This window comes from Dermacentor silvarum, chromosome 1 (genome assembly GCF_013339745.2).
Source record: "Dermacentor silvarum isolate Dsil-2018 chromosome 1, BIME_Dsil_1.4, whole genome shotgun sequence".
Lineage (NCBI taxonomy): Eukaryota > Metazoa > Arthropoda > Arachnida > Ixodida > Ixodidae > Dermacentor > Dermacentor silvarum.
In genome coordinates, this window is record NC_051154.1 from 224,106,775 (window position 1) to 224,130,569 (window position 23,795).

The 23,795-nt window shown below is 42.3% G+C and overlaps 1 protein-coding gene across 2 annotated transcripts in view; it reads left to right on the forward strand.

Moving 5' to 3' along the window:
• The first annotated feature begins 4,298 nt into the window (after positions 1 to 4,298).
• Positions 4,299 to 23,795, forward strand: part of LOC119436825 (putative helicase MOV-10) — a 43,090-nt gene continuing 23,593 nt past the window's right edge. Inside the window, exons 1-4 of one of the 2 annotated variants that reach the window (XM_037703817.2) lie at positions 4,299 to 4,527; positions 17,539 to 17,810; positions 20,979 to 21,095; positions 23,033 to 23,189. In XM_037703817.2, the coding sequence (XP_037559745.1) occupies positions 4,405 to 4,527; positions 17,539 to 17,810; positions 20,979 to 21,095; positions 23,033 to 23,189 (669 nt within the window). In that variant the 5' untranslated portion in view covers positions 4,299 to 4,404. The remainder of the gene's footprint in view (positions 4,528 to 17,538; positions 17,811 to 20,978; positions 21,096 to 23,032; positions 23,190 to 23,795) is intronic. The other variant, XM_049660002.1, reaches the window with a different exon arrangement.

Genomic DNA, 23,795 nt, shown 5'->3' on the forward strand with positions numbered 1-23,795 from the left:
GCTGGTGGCTAATATTCATTTTAAGCATATATTTGTTACATGCTAATATTGTCGAGAAGCATTTTAAACTTCATTATATCTAACAATTCGTTATATATTCATGATCGGTATGTTGAGATGCGCGACTGTACATGTAATTCGGAACATGGCATTCATGTGCATTGAAGTATGCTGAATTTTGAGCGCACATTTCCTGCACCTTCGTGGTGTAAAACATTCCTATATGGCTCCATTTGATATGTATGACGACTCTGCAGCCAATGCAAGCTGCTGAAGACATTATAAGGTGCAGGCCGGGGCATTACCTACCACCCCTCGATGCCTATGCTTTTGCGGAGTGCTCTGTCACGCTTTCTTGGGCGTCATCGATAAGAAATGAAGGGACAATGAAATAATCGAGAGTTTAATAATACCGGCCCAAAACAACTTAATTTTGTTTTAAGCGAGAACTTAATTTTAGCGATGCATGAAATAGCCTTCTCCCCTCTTCTGTAGTATCACCTGTCATAAAGGACAAGAAAGGGTCAGCCAAGTGTCGACGCTCAAGACAAGGGCGACGTACACGGTGGTTCAAATAATTTAATGAATGAATGTTGATTATATATCTCTATTCTGTCGCTTTCTGTCTGGTTTTCATGTTCACTATTTACTCATTTCGTATTTTATTCGTATCGCATTTCACGCGCAATTACGTTGACATTGTCTTCTTAGCGTCGACACTTGGTTGACCCTTTCTTTTGTTCGTTTTTTTTTTTTACAAGGGGCCAGGTGAGCTGATCCCGGAGATAATTGTGTGGATAATTTTGGAGTGTAGTCTAAAGTGCAGTGTAGTTTATTTTAACGGGATAGCGATAAGCGCCTCGTGTCGCAGAAAATCCGGCGCCGGCGGCGTTGTCCGGCCAAGAAAATCATTCCGAACCACGCCGACCACGCAGGCCCTCCGCTTGGCGCAGAGGCGCTGGTGAACTAATTGAATTTCTCAAAGTAAAATGCATCGGAAAAATCGTAAAGTACGACTTAACCACAACGTATACAGGCATGATAGCATCAGATTCTAATTTGAATATACCTGAAAACATAATTCTGTTACGCAGAAACTTTTCTAGCATTTGCTACCGTTCATATAGCGGCGCGCCCCAGTCGGTGTTCCTTGCAAAAACGCCAGATGGCGCTCGCCTCCTCGGCAGCTATGCCGAGCTATCGGGCTATGCTTCAGTACCAGGAAGTCGGCGGCCGTTTGTCTGGCTGGAGGACTTACTGATCCAGCTGTCCTGACTCTCGGGGGCGAGCCGGTGGCTATATGTAATGAGTACAGGTACCTCGGGGTCACTCTCTGTGCTGAGGCAGACAAATACAGCTTCCACGAGACCGCACTGCGGCAGGCGGCTCTTCGGGCGCAACGTATCCTCCGCCGGCGGTGCTTGTGGGGCTGTAACCGTTTCCTGATGATCCGCGTTCTGTGGAAGCTGGTTCATGTGCCCGGCCTCACCTTTGCAAATGCAGTTACCTGCCTCTCACCAGCAACACGAGAGTGGCTGGAGCGTCAGCAGCGGGAGGCTGGGCGCACTGCTCTTGGATGCCATGGCCACGTAGCCAATGAGGCCGTGCAGGGAGATGTGGGATGGCCGAGCTTCGAGGCCCGGGAAGCTGCGAGCAAGATCGCCTACCGTGGCCGTCTCCTCTTCCTACCACGCACGCAATGGGCTCGCCGAGTTTTCGAGTATCTCTCAGCGACATGCATGCGAACTGACTGGACACGCCGAGTGTACCATATCGAGAAGAAGTACGGCTTCTTTGGTGAAAAAATCGAGGCCGACACTGCAACCAAGTGGTCGATCGAGGTCCGCCGACGCGTGAAGGAAGCGGAAACCACCATCTGGAGCAAGGAAATGGAGTCGAAATCCACCCTTGAACTCTACCGGGGAAACAAACGAGGGATCAGTGCGGAGTGCTTCTATGACAACAGCATTGGAAGCAGCCTCCTGTTCGAGGCGAGGGCAGGGGCACTGCGCACTCTCGTATACCGCAGCCGCTTCCAAGACACCGGTATGTGCACCAAGTGCAGGCTCTGCGGGGTGGAGGCCGAGACGCAAGAGCATCTCATCCTTCGATGCGCTGGCCTGCAGACTGCTCCGGCAGAGGACACAGATCTCCCTCGGGCACTCGGTTTTCACTTGCTCGAGGCAGAGGATGGAAACCACATCGCGAATGGACGCAACGTCGGCCGGACCTGCGCTGTAGTGGCCACCAAAAAGCGACTGACTGAGTGGTGGACCAGTGTGCGCCGGATGTGACTCTAGTTTGCATAGTGACCTACGAAGTGCTCATTTCCTTCCTTTCTGTCTTTTCTTTCTCCTTCTTTTATTTATCTATTTATTTGTTTAAACCCTCCAGGCCAGGACATTGCGTGTGTCCACCCGTTACAAAGGGGCTGGCCGCTACTACATCATCATCATCATCATCAGCGTACGGCAGCGTAGGTAGGCTCCCTACGGAAGCGTCGCGCCGAGGCGAATGTGCAGAAAAAAAAAAAGAAAGCTGCAGTTGCCGGGAAGCCTGAGAAACAGTCGGGGATCTTTGAATGTTATCGCGTTCCACTCTTAAAGGCAAAGCTTAAGCGTCTTCCAAATTTTTTTTCGCATGTATTAGCGCTAATTAAGCCCATCTTGTAAAATTACATACTCTGCTACTAATTCTCGCTTCTTGGGGGAACCGCCGAAGCCGCCTTTTAGACACCATTGCCTCATGCAAGCCGTGCTTATTCCAAGCAAACCTGCTCCATTTCCCCAAAGTGTACCGTACGATGGCTTTGCCTCAACATGCCTATATCTACGGCGGTGCATCCTTTACAGGGGTATAAAGCCTTTACAAGCGGAGTTCCCGAAATAGTTCCGGTTAAGCCATGTGGAACAACACAAGTTCAATAGTCTCTACTATATAGAACTCTCCAGTTGGCACCAGTTTCGCTGTGCACTTAGCAGCAGTATAATTCACTTTTCGAACATTCTAAGTACAACAAAAATCTACATGTGCTCAACGCATGGGGCACGTTTCTTGTGAAGTCAGCTAAGACCCTGTCTACAAAATCGCTGCTCTGTGCAGCTTAAACCAGAGTACCACTGTACATAATGACCTGGAATATTACAGATAATGACACAGACAAGCTAGTAATGACTATAGATGCAAGATTCCCTGAACAGTGTTCCCATTTCTGAAGTACACCATAAATTTTCCTAAATGTAGAACAGCATGCATAACGAGACCCTGAAAGTATTTTGACGGTTCTGCACATACACATTACTATCGTAGGGAAATTCCTTATGATATTAAATGACAACTTTAAATCCTGTAATTTTGAAAGTTTAATGATCTCCAATCTCTTGATCAAAGCAGCACCTCTCAACATATTTTATGCTGCCTCAGCCCATTCTACGTGTAAGGGGTTGTGATGTACGTCACTCATGGTAGTCTCATTGGTTTCCTCTGTGACATCATCAGGAATACTTCAAGCATGCCATTTCATTAATATTTTTAATAGTATATGTATGCCTAGCAATTTTTATACCTGTAAAAATTAACACAAATGCGCCGCAGTGCACATATGCGTTTCCTCAAACAAATGGCACACTTCTGCTTGAGAACATGAATTGTCTGCTGAAGCTGTTTCTGCATGTATCTGTGCATTTGTGTGTGTGCAAATTAAGTTGTATGTTTGGAGCAGGAAAAAGAAACACGTGGTTTGAAATAACCCACAGCCTTGGTCATAATTAAGTTTGCTTGAGAATTAGTGTTTTAAAAGTTTGCTTTTGATGGTAAAAGGGTTTGTTAAAGGGGAGTATTTGTGGAAAACTATGAAATAAGTGCATGGAAATGGGAAAGACATGCACAAGTGCTAGTGCTTTCGTTTGTCGTTTTCTTTGTCCTGCCTTCACACACTGCTCTTCCTTTCAAAGGTGGGGCCTTACTTGTTTCAACAGCCCTCTGAAGACAAACTAAGATAGCTCTGAGGTGAACATGACTGGCAACTTATATTAAGTTGTCTCATTCCCAGCTGGTGGCAGCTTGCTTTTGTTAGTCTCCAGAGGTGTTAGCTGGCAAAAAAAAAATGAAAATGGGGTAATCCAGCTAGACCAGTAGACTCCAGCTAAATGTTTGGCAAGGACTTGCATGTGAATTTGCATTTGTAAAGTGGACACTTAAATGCCTACCGTAAATTGTAAATGCTAACTTTGTTTACTGAAGTAACCCATTCAAGCAGGGCCATGTACCATTTGCTCACTTTCTCAACACAGGGAACCATTCCTGCGCAACAAAAGCCATGTGAAGGTGTCGTGTTTGACTGCCAAAAAATGTGTGCCTGTTAGCTACATTCGTGCGGAGCTGCACAAGGAAGTTCGCCACACTATGCGTGTGCAAGTCTCAAGCACCTGTCGAAGTGTTGTGCTACTGCAGAGCTGCAACCTACTTGAGCCAGATGACACTTTCTCTATTGTAGGTGCAGACAAATTAAGTGGCCAAGGAAATTGTGTAAGTGTTCCTAATATTACTTTTTCATTTGCTTTTCACTGTATTGTCTCGATTTCTAGCCGCGCTTGTGCCTAGCAAAAAACGTAGCACCAACGGCAGTCAGGGGTGGTGATGGCGTGTGCAACGTCACAACATCGCAACGTTAGCTAAGGCGTTGTGCGACTGAGCACGAGGTCGCGGGATCTTATCCCAGCCACGGCGGCTGCATTTCGATGGAGGCAAAATGTAAAAAATGCCCGTGTGCTTGCATTGTAGTGCATGTACGTTAAAAAACCCCAGGTGGTCAAAATAAATCCAGAGCCCTCCACTATGGCCTGCCTCATAATCAGAACTGGTTTTGGCATGTAAAACCCCAGAAAGAAGTGTGTGCCTGTGTGCGTGCATGTGCGTGCATTCTACAAGCTTTGATATTCATAGTTGCATACAATTGCTAGAGGGAACTGGGGCGCCAGCGTCTATGGGCGCTGTAACCAGGGCGGTTCAGCCAGCAGGGGAATGATGGTTAGTACATGGATATGCCTGAACTTCGGCCTTCTGACTTTAAACAATTTCATGACTTTGCAAACTGATCATGTTGAGAAATTACTGCATTATAAATAATTAAATAAACAATAAAATTGTCCGATGGCAAGATTTGAACACAGGACCTCTAAGCACAGCAGCCCAATATTGAAACCATTACGCCACGGACTCGCAGACAAGCGGAACTGCTGAAATTAGCAGCGATCATGTGTGTTCAGTCTTACTGCCTTCTGCATTTAAAAAAAAAAGAAAGTATGGATTGCTCTGAAATTTAGGCCAATGAAGGCAGATAAAGCATAATAAATGAAGCTGCAAGAACGTCTGAAGACAAAAGCATGAAGATCAGACAAATCCATTGTTCCCATGGTGGCTGAACGATTACAGTGCCAGAGTTACCTCTAGTAATTATTGTAGGAAACTTAATGTTGATATTACCCACCATGGTAGCCCAGTGGTTATAGCGTTATGCTGCTGAGCTCGAGGTCAGTTTTAATCCCGGCTACTGTGGCCACATTCCAGTGGGGGCGGAATGCAAAATGCTCGTGTACCATGCATTGGGTGAATGTTAAAGAACCCTAGGTGGTCAGAATTAGTCCAGAGCCCCACACTATGGCATGCCTCATATCCAGATCATGGTTTGGCATGTAAAACCCCAGAACTTATAATCACTTTAAAGCTTTGATATTACTTGGGCTGGTGTCACCTCTTTTAACCCTTCCATTGTTGGTTTTTTTTGGAGGTGGCGCACCCCCAGCGTCGGGTTATTTTCTTGGATAACATAAAAAGAGCACAACGGTTTATGTTTGGTTGTGCAGAAATTTTTAAAAATGACACGGATAATGGCAAACGCTCTCTTGGGGTGGTCCTCATATTCCTATCTGATAAAAAGGGATGTCGAAAGGAATATGGCTGGACAGGAATGCAGAAACACACCAGTACGTCAGTGATGCTAAAAGGGTTAAACATACTTACACAGTCTCCTAGTAGGTTTGTCTAGATTTGGTGGTAACATGGGTTCAGGCTACGACATGGGTTCTTGTCATGGGGGACACAAATTAGGTGTATCTTTCAGCTATCTACCAACGAGTTTCACTGCATGTTGAAAAATGTGTTGCCCTTGCTTTAATATTGGTAACCAGTGCCATGGTGTAAGCCCTAATTGTTACTCTAAAGGACTTAAACGGGCACCAAAGAGAAACACCAATTTAGTTTAGACATGGTCTTTTTCCAAGCCATTATTATTGTTAATTTCATGGTAATAGGTTGATCATTAAAAGCAATATTAAAACCATTAGAGGTCAAAGTTGAATTTTTTAAGTTTCTCACCCAAGGGCCCCAGTCTCAGTACATCAGTGTGACATCATGGTTTTTAAATTGTACTTTTGTATCTAGCTAGGCCATTGTGAATCAGTAAATGTTCTTGTAACTTGACAAAAAGTTCTGTCTTTGGCTCTTTTAGAATACAATGTAGTCATCTTTATTGATGAAAAGCTAAATGGGCCAGAGCAGACGCCGTAAAAATTCATGACATCATGGCGAGCTTGTGCAGGAATTTCAAGGTGGCATTGCCACTCGTCTTTCGTTTTTGCTCCTTTTCTCGCTTACCAAGCCTGTTCTCCTGGTAAGAGGGGCTTTTTTGGCATTGGGGTATAAGGGTAATTTACTAGTGCAGCTGTTCTCTTTTGTGTCCTAAACACTAAAGAGAACAAATTGTTCTCTTTAGTGTCCCTTTAAGTGAGGTGCACATGGTTTACTGTGGCCCTTGGCAGACAGCAAAAACAACTGCAAGTGACTGAAGTCTTGTGCATGTGGCTGTAGGAATCTTCCGTTCCATTCATTGACTTTTCGTTTGAAGAGGAGGATGTTGCTAGAAGCAGGTGGATCTAGCCACAAGAGACTTGCCAGCAATTTGAGTCTGTCTGTCTTGGCAAAAAAGAGCTTAAGTTTAACAACCACGTAAACTTGACAAATAGTTTTCCCAGGTTTCTTTATTGCATATTGTTTCTTGTGTTCTATTTTCTTGCTAGTTCTGTTTCCTGTTGCCTTTTTTTTTCTTGTGTTATATACTTCAACATATGTCCCTCTTATGCAATGCCCCTAAGGGGCAAGAGATGAAATCAAAGGAAACATGAACTATGCTCTTACCATGTATAGACAAGCACCAAGTGCCTCCCGTACACTACGAGCGATGGTCTCCTGCAACAGTGGCTGCTCAACAAAATCAGTCCTACTTCCTACATCCAACTACTGAGAATGCTTTGTTCTTTTGATCATGAATAGCTCATCTTATCTTACTGAAATTAAGACTTTGTGACACGAGGTCAGTGCAAAGGCAACAAGGACAGCATGCCCTTGCACTTCCTTTGACTTGAAGCTGCTGTCTTGTAGTTGCTTAGGTGATGTAAAATACATTGAAAACTACATACGCTTTCCACTGTGCTTCCGTGAATGCCGCCACATGTGATCATGTCGTGACGTGTCTATTTCTTTCCTCAGCCGGCCTCCACTGTTTCGCCAGCTGTCGTTGACAGTGACTGAATGAACGACATGAACCTTTAGCGAAAGCTTCAGAGCATATGTAAATGTTGTAGTATTTCCATCTTACCCACCTCTTTGTCTTGTCCAATTTGTGTGAGCACCGTCGTACTGTGCGCATACTAGAAGGCAGGGATTCGAAGACGCAGTAGTGCATACTTTCTGTCCCTAAATTAAATTGGCATAACTGTCCTTTGCTTTTCGTTTTTTTTTTATTTGCCAATTGTTTCGAAGGTACAGCTTGTTGTGTTTTTGGTTCAGTAACATTTTTCAGTGTAGATTACTGATTTTCTTCCGAATAACTCAGTAAAGTGCCCAGTTGCAGTCGATATGTTTGTCATGCTCCGGACATGGAACATATATATGTGTTGAAGTTTTGTAATAGCGTGTAGAAAAGACGTAATATTGGTCATCACTCGTTTACATTGTGGCTCATGACGAAACGTTCAGCTTTGAACATTCGGATGTAGCCGATGTGAACCACTCATTGGTCGGCAACTTGCCAATGAGCAGTGTTGCCACGTTAGCGATTTTGTCGCTAGATTTAGCAACTTTCTTGTCTGTTTAGTGAAAAATGTTTCAATTTAGTAGAGAGTTTTAGAATAGGGGCCCCAACAGTTTGGGGCCCCTATTCTTCGATGAGTGCCGCCATGTTTGTTGACGCAAAGCTTTTGGGGCAACTATTGGGTATAGTGAACTAGAATTCTAGTACACTGTTTTATTTTGGGGCTCCCGCTAAATCAGTGTAATAGTGTGCCCAACTCAAAACCCAAACGCAGTTTGCATCTTGCGCAAAGTGCGTGCGTTTGCTTCGACGCTATTTCATTGGGGCTCCAAAACGTTTGGGGCCCCTATTCTAAAACTCTCTAGTGATTGGCAACTTTTTTTTAGCTACATGACAGAACAAATAGCAACATTTTAGCGACTTCGTAGTTAAGAAAGTTGCCTGGAAAAATTGTTTTCTAGGATGCACTTTATCGTACTTTTTGTACAAGTAAACAGCCCAAATTGCCTGCATGGCATGTGGGTACCAATGGTTGTCTTCACATGGATGGTGTTTGCCTGATTGTGCTAGAGCACAGCAAATCAAGCTAAGGATTGGCTGTGTGAACGTGTGTGAATGTTTACATTGACAAGGACGTGTGGGCAGTCTGTCTTGTACGTCTTGCGGCTGGTGTCCCACATTCATTGTAGTGATGGATAGTCCTCTAGTGATGGACTATCTTCTTGGCCTGCGGTGTACGACATATCATGAACCCAGTGGTTGTGCATCTCGACGCGATCGACTTCATTGTGCTCACCTTACTTTTATAAAAGAAACTAACTTAGGCTCCCGTTTGTAGCTTATTTCTTTTTGTTTTCAAATGACAGGATCTTGGACATTATTTATATTTTTAACATTCTTTTAGTAGCGTGACCTGCTGTGACCAGCCCTACTGTGTGTGATCTGTATTGTGTGTGTTCTGCTTTATTCTTTGAGATTTGTCATCTTCCTCTCTTTCCTCTCTTCTTCCTATCTTCCATATCTTTGTTTGTCTCCTGCTTTCTGAAGAGTAGGTGGCCGTTGTGCCCCTTCTGGTGGCAGCTGCCAGCCTGCTCCTCGTTTCTCCCTTTCCTCTCAAGTGTATATACGTTTTCAAAACTAATAATAATAATAATAATAATAATAATAATAATAATAATAATAATAATAATAATAATAATAATAATAATAATAATAATCTTGCTTGTGCTTGAACAGCGGTGGTTTTGACTGCCTTCACATAGTGCTCACAAAATGCATGTTTTTAAAATGTGCAATATTGTTTTGGATGGGTCTTAACGCTGCAGGTTCTGTAGTTTCAATAAATGCGTTCAACTTAAACTTCGCATTTGATCAAAAATAACTGCAAAATAGTTCCACTACAGCAAAGCTTCGTTTGAGTAATTAGGTGGTGGTTCAACATTTTATTTAGGTGTTGTGGTGAAAAGAAGCAAGGACAAGGAACACATCGTATGGCAAGCTGCAGTCAAGAAGAGTTAACAAAATGCTATTCATGAGTACTCACGAGTGGTGCACCTTTTTTTCAATGCATTGATCTCTATTGTCATCACAAAACCCTGCAAGCTAACTGGCAGAGATTCATGTGAGAATGCCATGTCGATCCACTAGCCAGAAAGCAGTCTTACTCATGTATGTACTATCGGCGTCAAATGAAACACGAACAGCGGAGCACCTGCTGGAAGGTATAGTGCGCGCCGTCCAGTCGTCACCATTGACAGGAGCGCACATCCGGTTTGGCTGCACTGCGTGATGATGTTCCACTTATACTGCAATATTTTCGTTTCCATTCTGATTGTCTTTAATTTGAAAGCTACAAAGATGACGACCCGCCGTGGTTGCTCAGTGGCTATGGTGTTGGGCTGCTGAGCACGAGGTCGCGGGATCGAATCCCGGCCACGGCGGCCGCATTTCGATGGGGGCGAAATGCGAAAACACCCGTGTACTTAGATTTAGGTGCACGTTAAAGAACCCCAGGTGGTCCAAATTTCCGGAGTCCCCCACTACGGCGTGCCTCATAATCAGAACTGGTTTTGGCACGTAAAACCCCATAATTTAATTTAATTTTTTACAAAGATGACGGCGCAGTAATGATGACTGTGCAAACTGTACCACACGCACTGCTGTTCGAGTTTTATTTGACACCGATAGCATGTACGGTTTCGCCGTGCTTGGCAATAATACTTGCCACATGCTGTGATATTTTAGCGCCTGTTTTCTTTGATTTTCGGTTCTCACTTTGAAATAAAGGAGAGCCAAAAAGAAACGAAAAGGGGGAGCATGATCGCGCAGTGCGATAAAACTGGATGTTTGCGCCTGTCAATTGTGATGACTGGACGGCGGGCCCTATACCTTCCGTTAGGCACTCCGCTGTTCGCGTTTCATTTGACACCGATAGTACACGTATAGCATATTTAGTAGATTATATTTACCAAATTTATATATGTTGACCCCATTGAGTCCTGTACTAAGGATTTGAAGTCGTAAAGCTGCTACCCAGAAGTGTTCTCTGTGCTGCAATTTCTTGCTCTGCAATAACGTCATTACTAGGTCTAAATCTGTGTTTCAGTTGTCTAGGATATGATAGCGTGCATCCTAGTGGCATACCAGCTGTCAATTATGCGTTGAAGGCGCAAATCTTTTGAACAGTGATCGTGCGGAAGTAGCACTGTATCGGGACACTAATGAATACACAGTGCACTTGTTTGAGGCAGGAAATCTCATCAATCAGTTATTAGGATTCAATGTCCCAAAACAACACACAGGCTGTGAGAGACGCCATAGTGTGGGGACGTCGAATTCATTGTGAGTACCTGGTGTTAACATGCACCTAAATCTATGTTCCGAAGCATTTTTGCATTCCACCCCTATTTAATAATGTGGTGGTTCTGGAGGCAAGAAATAACTTGGCTTGCTGGATAACGAATCTCGATATAACGAGGTTGATATAACGAACCTTGATCTAATGAACCTCGATGCAACGAAATTCTCGATATAACAAAGTTTTTCGCTGCAAGTACAACTTCGTTATATCGAGGACTACACCATCTCTTTGAAGTCGGTGAACTAGCTGGTGAAAAAGGCCTATAGTTAAGCCTCCAGATAGGTGCAAGGAGAGAAAGTGAATACAATGAACATTCGAATTGGGATCCTTGCATAGGAGACAGCTTTATTGATATGGATGCCTGACTACTCCCGCTGAAGTTTAATCTGTTTTCTACATGTGCCTGCTTCAGTAAACAGTGTCACAGTGTCCCAGAGCAGAGTAAATGCGTGAACGAAACTGTTGTAACTATTATAATTTGCATCTTGGTCAATAATAATATGCCATATTTTCTGTGATTTCCAGTTCAAATGAATTATTCTTTTAACTGAGCTACAATTACGATGCAATTGCTGGTGCCAATAAGCTGTACATTCATGTCTGTGTTGGTGTGTTGAAGTCCAGCAGCATCATAAGATATTGTTGTCATGGTGTCATGGTAATGATCAACTTTGCAATGAACAAATAGTAAAGAAATGATTAATCAAATGAAAGTTCTTGGGCAATTCTTGAAAGCAGATTATTTTGATTCAGGATCTAGTATTTCAACCAACTATGTTCTCAAGACATATCAGCAGACTGCACACACTTGGAGGAGATTGTGCCTCTTGATGGGAGCTGTGTTGTGCACATTTCACTACATATGACAGACACAAGTTGGTACTGAATGCTAAAAAGTGAAGTGAAGCCAGATGCATAAAGTGAAGCAAAAGAAAGGAACAAGCATGTGCACTCATTTTCAAAGTTGTGGAACACAGTTTAGATGAGAGACAGGAGTCGGGACCCTGACTGTGCCTACTGCAGTAAAACTACTCTGGTAGCAACGGTGTAGTTTGCACAGCGGTGCGCGCCGTATCTTGACAGTGATCTGCAGATGCGACAATTCGGGGTCGGCCGACTTGCGGTCGGCCTGCCGCCGCTTCCGTTCCTGCTCCGTCCTTCTCGCACGGCGCTCAGGTACTCGATCACGAGAAGAACCCGGCACCTCGATAGCGCGCACAGAACACGTAGCAATTACGTCAACCAGCACTCTTCGCGTGGCCATAACATCGAATCCGATTTTGACGGCAGCGGGGGAAAAAAAACTTATACATAAGTCGCACCGTTCTATAAGACGCACCGACAAAAAAATTCAGAAAAAGCCACATCTCATACACTTGAAAGTACGGTACACAATCAAGTGTTAATCGTATATGGGTATACAAAATGCAAAAAAAAATACATTCTGCAACTGAAGGACACAGATTTAGTAAACACGACGTATCACAGTCAGTATAGGTAAGAACGCTATAACAGAACTAGAGAATTAAAATTGTATATAGTTAACTAAATAAGGTTGTGATTAGACAGGAACGCAATAAGAGAACTAGGGAAGTAGTAAACACATCTAAGTAAGACAGTGATTAAGCAGGAATGCAATAACAGAACTAGGGAATTAAGAAATACTTTCGAAACTTAGCAGGGTCATGGACGGTGACGCCATCATCAGGGAGGTCATTCCACATTTCAATTTCTCATGGCTGAGCTGAATAGTTGAAGGCAGTAATGTAGGCAATGATGTGCTTAAAACTATGTCGATTGTGCAAGCTACATGAAGTATGAAGTGGTCATGAAAGTGGGAGGGTGGTCTGGTGCTGGCTAGAAGTTATCTTGTGCAGCAAGCAAAGGAGTTCTTTCTGGGGTTTTACGTGCCAAAACCAGTTCTGATTACGAGGCACACCATAGTGGAGGGTTCCGGATTAATTTTTACCACCTGGGGTTCTTTAACATGCCCTACAACGTAAGCACACGGGCGTTTTTGCATTTCGCCTCCATCGAAATGCAGCCGCCACGGCTGGGATTCGATCCTGTAATCTCGTGCTGATCAGCGCACCACCTCAAGCACTGGAATGCTATCGTGCGTGATCCTAATGATTTAAGCGATCAATACTTCGATACCCTAATAATAGTGATGCTAAAATGATGATTGTAATGTTTGGCAATGAAGTGGGCAGCACAATTCTGAATTTAAGAGAGTTGATTAGACAATCCTAGAAGGGTGACCAGATTAGGTGAATTCAAATTTAAAGTTGTCAAATGTTTGATATGTTAGTTTTTGGAATTGTGGCTGTTTGGGCCTGTTCGTTCAATGTAACAACTTGTAGCATAGATAAACAAACAGAAGTGAGATGACAGATGAGCGCTAACTACCAACAAGGGTTGGTAGTTAGTGGAGCTCACATCATCTGACAAACATCAAAAAGTAGCTGTGATTCCGTACATTCTTAAGCAGTCCTATAATATCAAGAATATTGCAGATTGCTCGAAGGTGCTTTCTGCACTCCAGAAGCTTATCAGACTACACAGTCAGAAGCAAAGTAGCCACATGCTGCATCTGTAACAAAAAGCATTTCTTTTATTTTCATGTCCTGTGTTAGCAATGTGGTCTATTCTATCCCACTTGTGGTAAACAATATGTGGGTCATATGGGACGCTACAGAAATGACCAGCTAAGAGAACACTCAAAGAATGTCAAGAAAGATGTGCGCGATGGTTGGCTTACATTTCACTGCACTTCATGTGGCTGTGAACTGCTTTTTAGTCAGTGTAGCTTTGTCAGCAGAAACAAAGACTAGTTACGCATTTAATAGAGGCAGAAAAGATTTCACGACTTCGTTCTGTTTGCATGAGTCTGTGCACCTGTCATATAAGTTTACCTTCTTAAAATAGTGAATTGCACATGCATAATGGCAATAACGTCTCTTTTTAAACACAAGTTGCTGAACATGTAGGTAGTTGGTGCTCGTCTCTCATCTCGCTTCTTCAGTCTGTTTTTCTGCGCTGCAATCTAAGTTTTTTGGTGAAGGCAGGTGTCCCATGAATGCTTCTTTTTAGGTATTCAAGCATGCATAATGCTTTAGCGGCTACTTTATCGACATGAGTAACCTAGAAAAGGGTAGGTGTTAGATGCACCCTAAGGTATTTGTACGACTCGGCACGGATGACTTGGCAGTTATCCAGCATGTCGAATAGGACTGTTTGCAGGTGAAAGTTATTAGCTTGCCTTTGTCTGGATTGAGTGTCATCTGCTGCCAGGGTGAGTGCCAGTTTTGTGATCAAGGATTTCCTGGTGTGAAAGATCATCATCAAGACGTCATCATCAGCATCATCAGCCTGTATTTATTTCCGCTGCAGGATGAAGGCCTCTCCCTGCAATCTCCAATTACCCGTCTTGCGCTAGCTGATTCCAACTTGCACCTGCAAATTTCCTAACTACATCAGCCCACCTAGTTTTCTGCCGTCCTCGACTGCACTTCCCTTCTCTTGGTACTCATTCTGTAACTCTAATTGTCCACCGGTTATCCATCATACGCATTACATGGCCTGCCCAGCTCCATTTTTTTCTCTTAATGCTAATTAGAATATTATCTATCCCCGTTTGCTCTCTCATCCACACCGCTCTCTTCCTGTCTCTTAGAGTTAGACCTAACATTTTTCGTTCCATCGCTCTTTGTGCGGTCCTTAACTTGTTCTCGAGCTTTGCTAATCTCCAAGTCCCCGTTTGCTCTCTCATCTACACCGCCCTCTTCCTGTCTCTTAGAGTTAGACCTAACATTTTTCGTTCCATCGCTCTTTGTGCGGTCCTTAACTTGTTCTCGAGCTTTGCTAATCTCCAAGTCCCCATTTGCTCTCTCATCCACACCGCCCTCTTCCTGTCTCTTAAAGTTAGACCTAACATTTTTCGTTCCATCGCTCTTTGTGCGGTCCTTAACTTGTTCTCGAGCTTTCCTAATCTCCAAGTTTCTGCCCCATATGCTAGCACCGGTAGAATGCAATGATTGTACACTTTTCTTTTCAACGACAGTGGTAAGCTCCCAGTCAGGATTTGGCAATGCCTGCCGTACGCACTCCAACCCAATTTTATTCTTCTGTAAATTTCTTTCTCGTGATCATGGTCCCCTGTGAGTAATTGACGTAGGTAAACGTTCTCATTTACAGACTCTAGAGGCTGACTGGCGACCCTGAATTCTTGTTCCCTTCCCAGCTAGGCTATTGAACATTAACTTTGTCTGCTGGATATTAATCTTCAATCCCACTCTTACACTTTCTCGGTTAAGGTCCTGAATCATTTGTTGTAATTCGTCCCCATTGTTGGTGAATAGGACAAGGTCATCTGCAAACTGAAGGTTTCTGAGATATTCGCTGTTGATCCTCATTCCTAAGCCTTCCCAGTCTGAGAGCTTGAATTCTTCTGAGCATGCAGTGAATAGCATTAGAGAGATTGTGTCTCCTTGCCTGACCCCTTTCTTGATAAGCAACTTTCTACTTTTCTTGTGGACGAACCAGTGTAGCTGTGGAATCGTTGTAAATATTTTCCAAGATATTCATGTATGCTTCCTGTACTCCTTGATTATGTAATGCCTCTATGACTGCTGGTATCTCTACTGAATCAAATGCTTTTTCCTAATCTATGAAAGCCATAGAGAGGTTTACTGTACTCCGCATATTTCTTGATTACCTAATTGATGACATGGATGTGATCCATTGTAGAATCTCCCTTCCTGAAGCCAGCCTGTTCCCTTGGTTGATTGAAGTCAACTGTTGCCCTGATTCTATTGGAAATTATCTTGGTGAATATTTTATACAGTACTGAAAGCAAGCTAATGGGGCTATAATTTTTAAATTCTTTAACGTCTCCCTTCTTATGGATAAGTATAATTTTGGCGTTCTTCCAGCGCTCTGGTATACTTGGAGTGGTGAGGCATTGTATATAAAGGGCCGCAAGCTTTTCAAGCATTGTATGTCCTCCGTCTTTTATTAAATCGACTGTTATTCCATCTTCTCCAGCCGCTTTTCCCCAGGTGATGTTTTGCAAGGCCCTTCTAACTTCATCGCTAGTTATAGGAGCCTCTGTATCCTGTTCATCCGGCCCTACTTCGAATTAAAGTAGCTTGGCTGCTCTGGGATACTGTACAGCTCAGTATAGAATTCTTCCGCTGCTTTTACTATGTCATCGGAATTGCTGACAATATTACCCTGCTTATCTTTCAGTACATACATCTTGCCGTGTCCTGTGCCGAGTTTTCTTCTCACTGATTTCATGCTGCGTCCATATTTTACGGCTTCCTCACTCTTTCCCACATTATAATTTCGAATATCTCTTACTTTTTTCTTGTTAATCAATTTTGACAGTTTAGCTAATTCTATCTGATCATTTGAGTTTGACACTTTCATGCTTTGTCGTTTCTTTATTAGGTCCTTTGTTACTTGGGAGCGCTTACCTACTGGTTGCCTTGGTGCCTTACCTCCCACTTCAATTGCTGCTTCTGAGATCAGCCTAGTTATGGTTTCATTCATTACCTCTGTTATCTTCATCTTTCTATGAAATTAAGTGTGAATTAATTTTGCAGTAAATTATGCTATCATCAGCAAACAGCCAAATATTAGATGTATTGGAAGGTAGGTCCTTTATGTCAATAAGGAACAGCAAAAGACCTAGAACACTATCTTGGGGTACTTACAGAGCTTATATGAGGAATAACAGCCAATGACGGTGAAACTGTTTACAGAAAGAAATGAAGTCTTCTATTCAAGATAATGTTAAAAATGTAAATGCAGAGGTGATAGTTTGGCTATTAGTTGCCTATGTGGCACACAATCGAAGGCTTTAGAAAATTCAATAAAAATGCAATCAATGTGTAGATTCTCATCCATATTCGTAAACAGGTTGTTATATAAACTCAGTTAGCAGGTTGTTATATAAACTCAGTTAGTTGCAGCTCTCACGAAAGTCCTTGTCTAAAGCCACGTTGATGATGGGAGAAAATTCCATTAGCGTCCAGGTGTTGAGTGATGTTTGATGCAATATGTTGAGAAGATTACATGGCACACGTGTTAATGATATGGGACGGTAGTTAGCAATGCTACTTTTGTTACCCGACTTGAGTAGGGAGATACTTTACCAATTTTCCAATCTTGGTGGGGTATCTCTCCTCTGGATAATGTCTGTTGAAAGATGCATCGCAGAATGTTGCTGGGAGCGGCTGCAGTGTACTTGAGGATTTCATTTGTACTAGTGTCCATAGACATCCAAGCTGGTTGAAATCTTAGGGTTGTTAATTAGCGATGAAATCCCAGCAGTACATAAATCTATGGTATCCATGTACCAGTAAGATACCTCTGCCATTGATGGATTGGTCTTCTTTCATGAAAACACTCATAAAAAGGTGATGGAATATAACTGGGTATTGTTGAGGCTTGATTGGAGTGCTGTCTTCAAATGTATGTGGCAGTGTTGGTTGTCTATTTTTCACTAGTTCTCATCACCAGCCATGCAGTGCTCATTGACCATTTTCATGCACTCACTTTTGATTCCTGGTCTTTCCCAAAGGTCTGCATCTCCCCAGGCTCCATGTATGACATTGTCCTCTCCTGCACAGTCAGGAGCACTGGTGTGAAGAGGACCGGCATAGTGTTCAAATTTTGTGAAGAATATGGCTTGCAGAAAAAGCCTTTTGTGATAGTTCGCTTCTTCGAACTTGCCTGCCGTGATGACCCTAGCGAGAACAGTGTACTGGAGCCGCAGATACCGTATGAATACAAGCTGCCGGTGCCTAGGCTTCCTGATGCACAACACATCATTCCTGTTCAGTGTAATGGAAGGTTTGTCCACAGCATGTTCTTTTTAACATTCTAATGCATTTTCTTTACCTTGGGTGGGGGTTGCAGGGCTCTTCTGGAAGAATCTCTTTTTGCTGTAGTTCTGTGAACTTGCTTAAGATGAACTAAACCATTTAGAGCACAAGAATTTCTTCAATGCTGGCAATTTTAGAGCACCCTGTGGTGATTAATAATAATAATAATAATAATAATTATAATTATAATAATAAGCCACGTCCGAGTTTCATCCTTTTTAAATGGTTAGGCAGAGCAGTGTGTTTGCTGCTACAGTAATTTCATATTGCAAACCTCTACCAATTAATGTAGCTTTTCAGTAGCATTAAAGCAATGAAGGTGTACTAAGAAATTGACACACATGTGTTTTAGTAGATATATGTGCTGGTTTAAATACTCCACACAGCATAAGACTGCGGAATGAAGCAAGCCATCTAAAAGTGTACATACTTTTATAGTCTGTGACCGGTCAACAACACAGTGGCAAGTGCCCATCAAGTCCTAGCTGGTTTCCTTCTTCTTCCTCAATCGTTGTCCATGGCCCCGCCATTGGAAAATTTGCTCAGATGCTTCCTTATTATAAAGCTGCTCGCCCTTCAGGGTAAGTTTTTTGTTCATCAGTTGTAAGGTATACCCATGTCTGTGTAGGGGTCAACCGGGCCATTTGGCTTTTCGTGATACATCTTCACAGTGGCACATGCCCACACACAATAGGGTGGGATGATGGCTAGATACTTTGTGCAGGAAGTCGCTACGATTGTTCTCTTAATCCCCTATTTAAATGACCCATTTCTGCTATCAGCTGCCTTCATCCCCACACTTAGCATTTTTGGCTGTTTGTGCATGTTACGGTATGTAAACACAGCAAGCTTAATGTTGCTGAACAGCTGTGGTGCTTCTCTTCATACTGGTTGTATCTGTTAGAAAACTATTTCTTAAATGGCAGAGCAATGAAGGGAAAGTGTACAGCATGCTTTCTTGGGAGAAGAGTCTCTTTCCACTTTGTCTTGTCACTGACTGAATATTGATCCATAGCACAATGCACCTCCATATTATAATTGTTATTGCATTATCAATTAAGTTCCTTTATTGCTTTCTCGTATCCGCTTTGTTGATGTAGCTGGTATATATATGTCTTGTGAGAAAATTTTATTTGAAGTCCTGCTGCTCTTAGAGGTTTTTCACCCAGCCATTGGCTGGATTTCAAGGCGGGAAATGCAGCATGCCTGCATAATGAGATTTCTGTGCACTTTAGGAGATTGAGGTCTTCAGTATTGGTCTAACCACCTCCTGTGTGGTGGCACATGGCACAACTGTGGCTTATGCTAAAAGTAGTCAACAAATAACTTAATCGTAGTGTCAGACTTCTGGGTTTTCTTCTTTGTGCTTGGAATGCTCTTGGAATATACTGCAGATAAATACGAAGGAAGGTTTTCATAACATTTCCAAGCTTGGGCATCTATGTTTTTTTTTATGTGATGGCATTTATTCACATATCCCAGCCTACTTTCCTGAATCTGGCTACATATCTGGCCTCACAGCCGTACCAATGTATAAGCAGTGACATCTGGTGCCTCGCATGATAGTCGCCTAGCTCTCTCCAAGTAGCAAAATCCATTGAGCAAATTCACCATGCCTCTTGCAGTCACAATGTTTGTTGTGCTTACCAGAAATTTATGTGCTCTTGGAGCTTTGGCACGCTGAGGGGATGTGCACCCAATATGCTTCAAAGGCCCATTCACATTGTTCAAAGGAAAACTAAAGTCTGAATATTGTCGCAAAGAAATGGTGATGCAATAGGTTTTTGTTGTCTTTTTCGTACACCAACCCATTTTCCTGAATGCTGCCAGCTACATGGCCTTGAAGCTGTACCAGTGTGTAAAAAAAACAAAAAACAAACCTCATCTGTAGTTGGGTTTGAGAACTCCGTGGTTGTGATATGGGTGCTCTACCACTACTCCACAACTGCATTGCATTACCCCCAGAAAAATACAACCTTATGGTGTAACGTTACTTTCCTAGTTCACAAAATTATTTTGACAGGCCACATTAAAGGTAAGTAGCATCACAAAATATTATACCCTTTCTTTTGTGATACAAATTAAGTAATCCTTGGACTGTTAACCACCACAAGGACCAGAAGTGTGACAAATCACTCATCCAGAAAAGATACATACAAAGCACAAAGCTTTAATTTGGGAAATTTTGTACCGCAGTTCAGCATACAGCATCCTGTACTTGATGTCACAGCCAGCGAATCGTCTACAGAGCACCAGAATCACTCATAACATCGTAAATGTAGTCACATAAACATACACAAATTTACAAATTATTTCATAGTGCACCTTAACGTTGAAATTCTATTGCATTCTCAGTTATCAGAGATGAATTCTGCAAGAATATTCTTTACAGAATGTTTTCTTTTTTCTTGGAAGTCGGGTGGTGGCATAAACTTTTCACATGACACTTCACTGCATATTTGAATATGCTCGTAGCTAAATGCACATTTTTGTTCATCTTGTGCATATATAAGAGTAGCTCCTACATAGTTTCTTGTGCATGCATTTTTGTAGTCTCATTGCTGCTTTTAGTTCCAGTAGATTCTGCATTTAGAGCAACTAAAATTAGGTTTTGAAAATGCCTCATTGGCAAATTGAGAATTGCATTTGGAATATTCTGCATTGTTCCGTGATTGCATTCTCAGTATTTTTAGGAAGAAAATTCGGTCGAAATCTTTCAGCCAAACTTATATTTGATTAGCGAGTATAATCGCATATAAAACTGGTGGTAAGGCATTGTGCAGCAGGCATGTGTGTCCATCGCCTTGTACCACTGTTTTGCTAAAATTTAGCTTCCATTCCTTAACCATGGCAAGTGCAAATGGAATTTCTGTTGTGCAGGGAAGCCGACTTGTAAGTTTTGTAAAGGTTCTATAACCAATCATTCTGCGAATAAAATAAACAAATTATTTAGCCATTTGTATTAAGCAGCAGCAGCACTTTCTGCTGTTAAAATGAGTGCTTAAATAATTTGTGTTCAAGATTTTCTTAGGGTTTATAGTTGGCTCCAGAGAATGAAATCGCTTTTAAAATGTTTTATGTTTGTGTTTTAATTTTTTTTTTTTTTGGGGGGGGGGGGTTTCCATACACCATCTAGGAACAGGTTCAGAGATGAATACAAAGTTCCTGCACTATTCGAAAAATTCCACAAGTATGGTTTGAAGCCTTGGAACAACATCACAGATCAACAGCTGGCACAGCTCAAAGAAACACTGTAAGCATTGTTGTAGGCCGAGAAAAAGTTATACTTTGTGTGCCTGCAATGTAAAACTATGGCATGTTTGGCACAGAACATTTTTCAGTCAAAATTAAGCTAATCAGTGCATTCTGTATGCTTTGGCTTGTTGTGGAATTTTGATAAATCATTGTGCAAACACGCACACGTAGACAAGACTACACACAAGCACTCATTTGGTGTCTTTTCTGTCTGTCTGCATTATGATTTTTCATAAGCAATTAACGTTATACCGTATGCATTAGTGGCATAGCCGGAATGTTTTGGGAGTAGGGGGCGCACACTTGATTGGTGAGTGGAGGGGGGGGAGGGAAGGGGGGAAGGCAGGTGAGTGTTCTTTCGCAGTAATTTAGGCCGGGCACAAGCTCGCTGCCCCCCCCCCCCCCCTTCGCTAGGCTCATAATCAATAATGGTTATGGCACGTAAAATCCTATAATTAAATTATTATTAACAGGATACATGGCCCATTATGGCAATGAGTATTAAAAAATCTGTGCATTATTTACATCCTTGAAGGACCAAACTAGATCGTCTGGCCTTTGCACTTTTCTCTGCAATGGATGTACTAAATATGTACTGCAATTTAGTTTGTTCCTTTTTTTTTTTCTCGTAAAGACTGAATCAGAGTTCCAATTTTTATTGTTTGCCAATTTTAACTCTTGGGAATAAAATTTGCCCCTATAGCATGATGTGTGCTGCATATTGACTACATCAAATCCGGATGCCTGTAGACGTTAGGCTGTGCCACAGTGGCTTAGCAGCTATGGTGTTGCGCTGCTAAGCACGAGCTCGCGGGAGCAAATCCCGGCCGCGGCGGCCGCATTTCGATGGGGGTGAAATGCAAAACTGCCTGTGCCCTGTGCATTAGGGGCTCATTAAAGAATCCCAGGTGGTCAAAATTAATCCGAAGTCCCCCATTACGGCGTCCCTCATAATCAGATGGTTGTTATGGCACGTAAAACCCCAGCATTTAATTTTTCATTTTTAGATTCTAGTTATAAGAAGAAAACATTTATTTGTGGTGATGCCTAGTTGTAGTGTCGCTAAACTAATTGTTCATTTGTTTTGAAGGAGTGCTAGCATCATGTGATAGGTTTGATCAGTGCTACAGAATGTTAAGATTTTCCTTCTACTGTCTGTAAACAAATCAATAAAAACATTTTAAGCGGACACTGTGTTTCATACAGCCAATGATAATCTGTCACAAATGGTACTCTCAAAATAATTGCAACCAGATGCTGAGAAACATGGGCGCATGCACACAGTAGCTGCATGAAGCAGTTTATTAGGAGAGCATTCAGCAAATCAGAATTTTCAAACGCCCTTCGAGGCAGTCTCCATTGAAAAAACGGTTTCATAAAGACATTTCCAAGTTATACTGTGTGCCATGGACTGCTAAATGCCTGGGATTTTAGAGATAGAAGTGTACCAGTACATTCTTTTATAAAGATAACACTTTATTAGCTGATTAAACTGCACTTCAAGCACTGACACTAGTGCTTTACTCTGAAAGCATACAGGACAAAATGCATTGGAAGGATGAGAACAGATTTGTCAGATGGCACACCAGCATGAATAGAACTGCTTGCGACTAGAGAAGTGGGTAGAAAGAGCCGTCAGCACTAAATTGTAAAGGACTCGACCCTTTATAGCAACCAAACTGTGGTGAAAGTAATAATAATAATAAAAAGTTTGCAGCATCTTTTATTGTTTGAAGCATATCTAAGGTGCGCATCTCTCGATCTCATCCTCGTAGCAACCGAGCATGCTTGCAACAAGCTTATTTGTGGCACAGTGTTTTCTGTAAGTGAAGTTAGTTCTAATTCAGGTTGCCCTAAGGACATGTAAAGGATTCTACAGAGTGCAGAATCAACACACAACTCTTCAAAATCAAAAGTGTTGTTTATTTATTCCAGGAAACATCTAGATGAACCATTGTCTAAAGAAAGTTATTATAAGTATTTTACAACACTTCTCTACCTTGAAGAAGTTCAAATGAGTGTTGACATCCGGACATATGACATGATTGACGTCTTGGTGCAACAATGTGGCTCTGGACTGTTTGCCTTAGAGGTAATGTTGGGCTGCTTTTTCCTTAATTTTGCTTGTAAGCAGGTAAAGAGTTCAAACATGACGTGTGTGAGCATATGTTAGAATAGCAGTAACTTTTATTAATGGAAAGTATGATCAAGCAATCAGTTCAGGAGAATGGGAAATCCTTGAAGCATCTTCAGCATTTAACTGACTTGATCATTTAGGGGGCTTTCTCTTTCCGTGTTAAAGAAGGCGTAAAAACTTTCCTTTTTACATCAAGGCACTTAGTCTCTAACACTTTCTTGAACAATGTGCTGGAACCAGTTTAGTGACAACACAGCTCCTAGTTAATGCTTTCAAGCTGTGTGTGATTGGCTTGTTAACACAAGGTAATGCTGTCACGTTGAACCAACGCTGAATACGAAGGGTGATAAGTCATTTACACAAGCAAGTCTAGTCCTTATGAACCAGTACTCTTGAAGCGTGAGGTAATGCTGCGCACAAAGCATCTGGCTCTGTTGTATTCTTGCAAAAATCCCTTGAAACAATGGTAAACACATTTCTTGAACATACTGGTCCAGGTTCTGCATGCAGAGCAGGCCCGCAGTTTTCTTTGTTTCTTAAGTAGCAGCAGTAATAAACTTG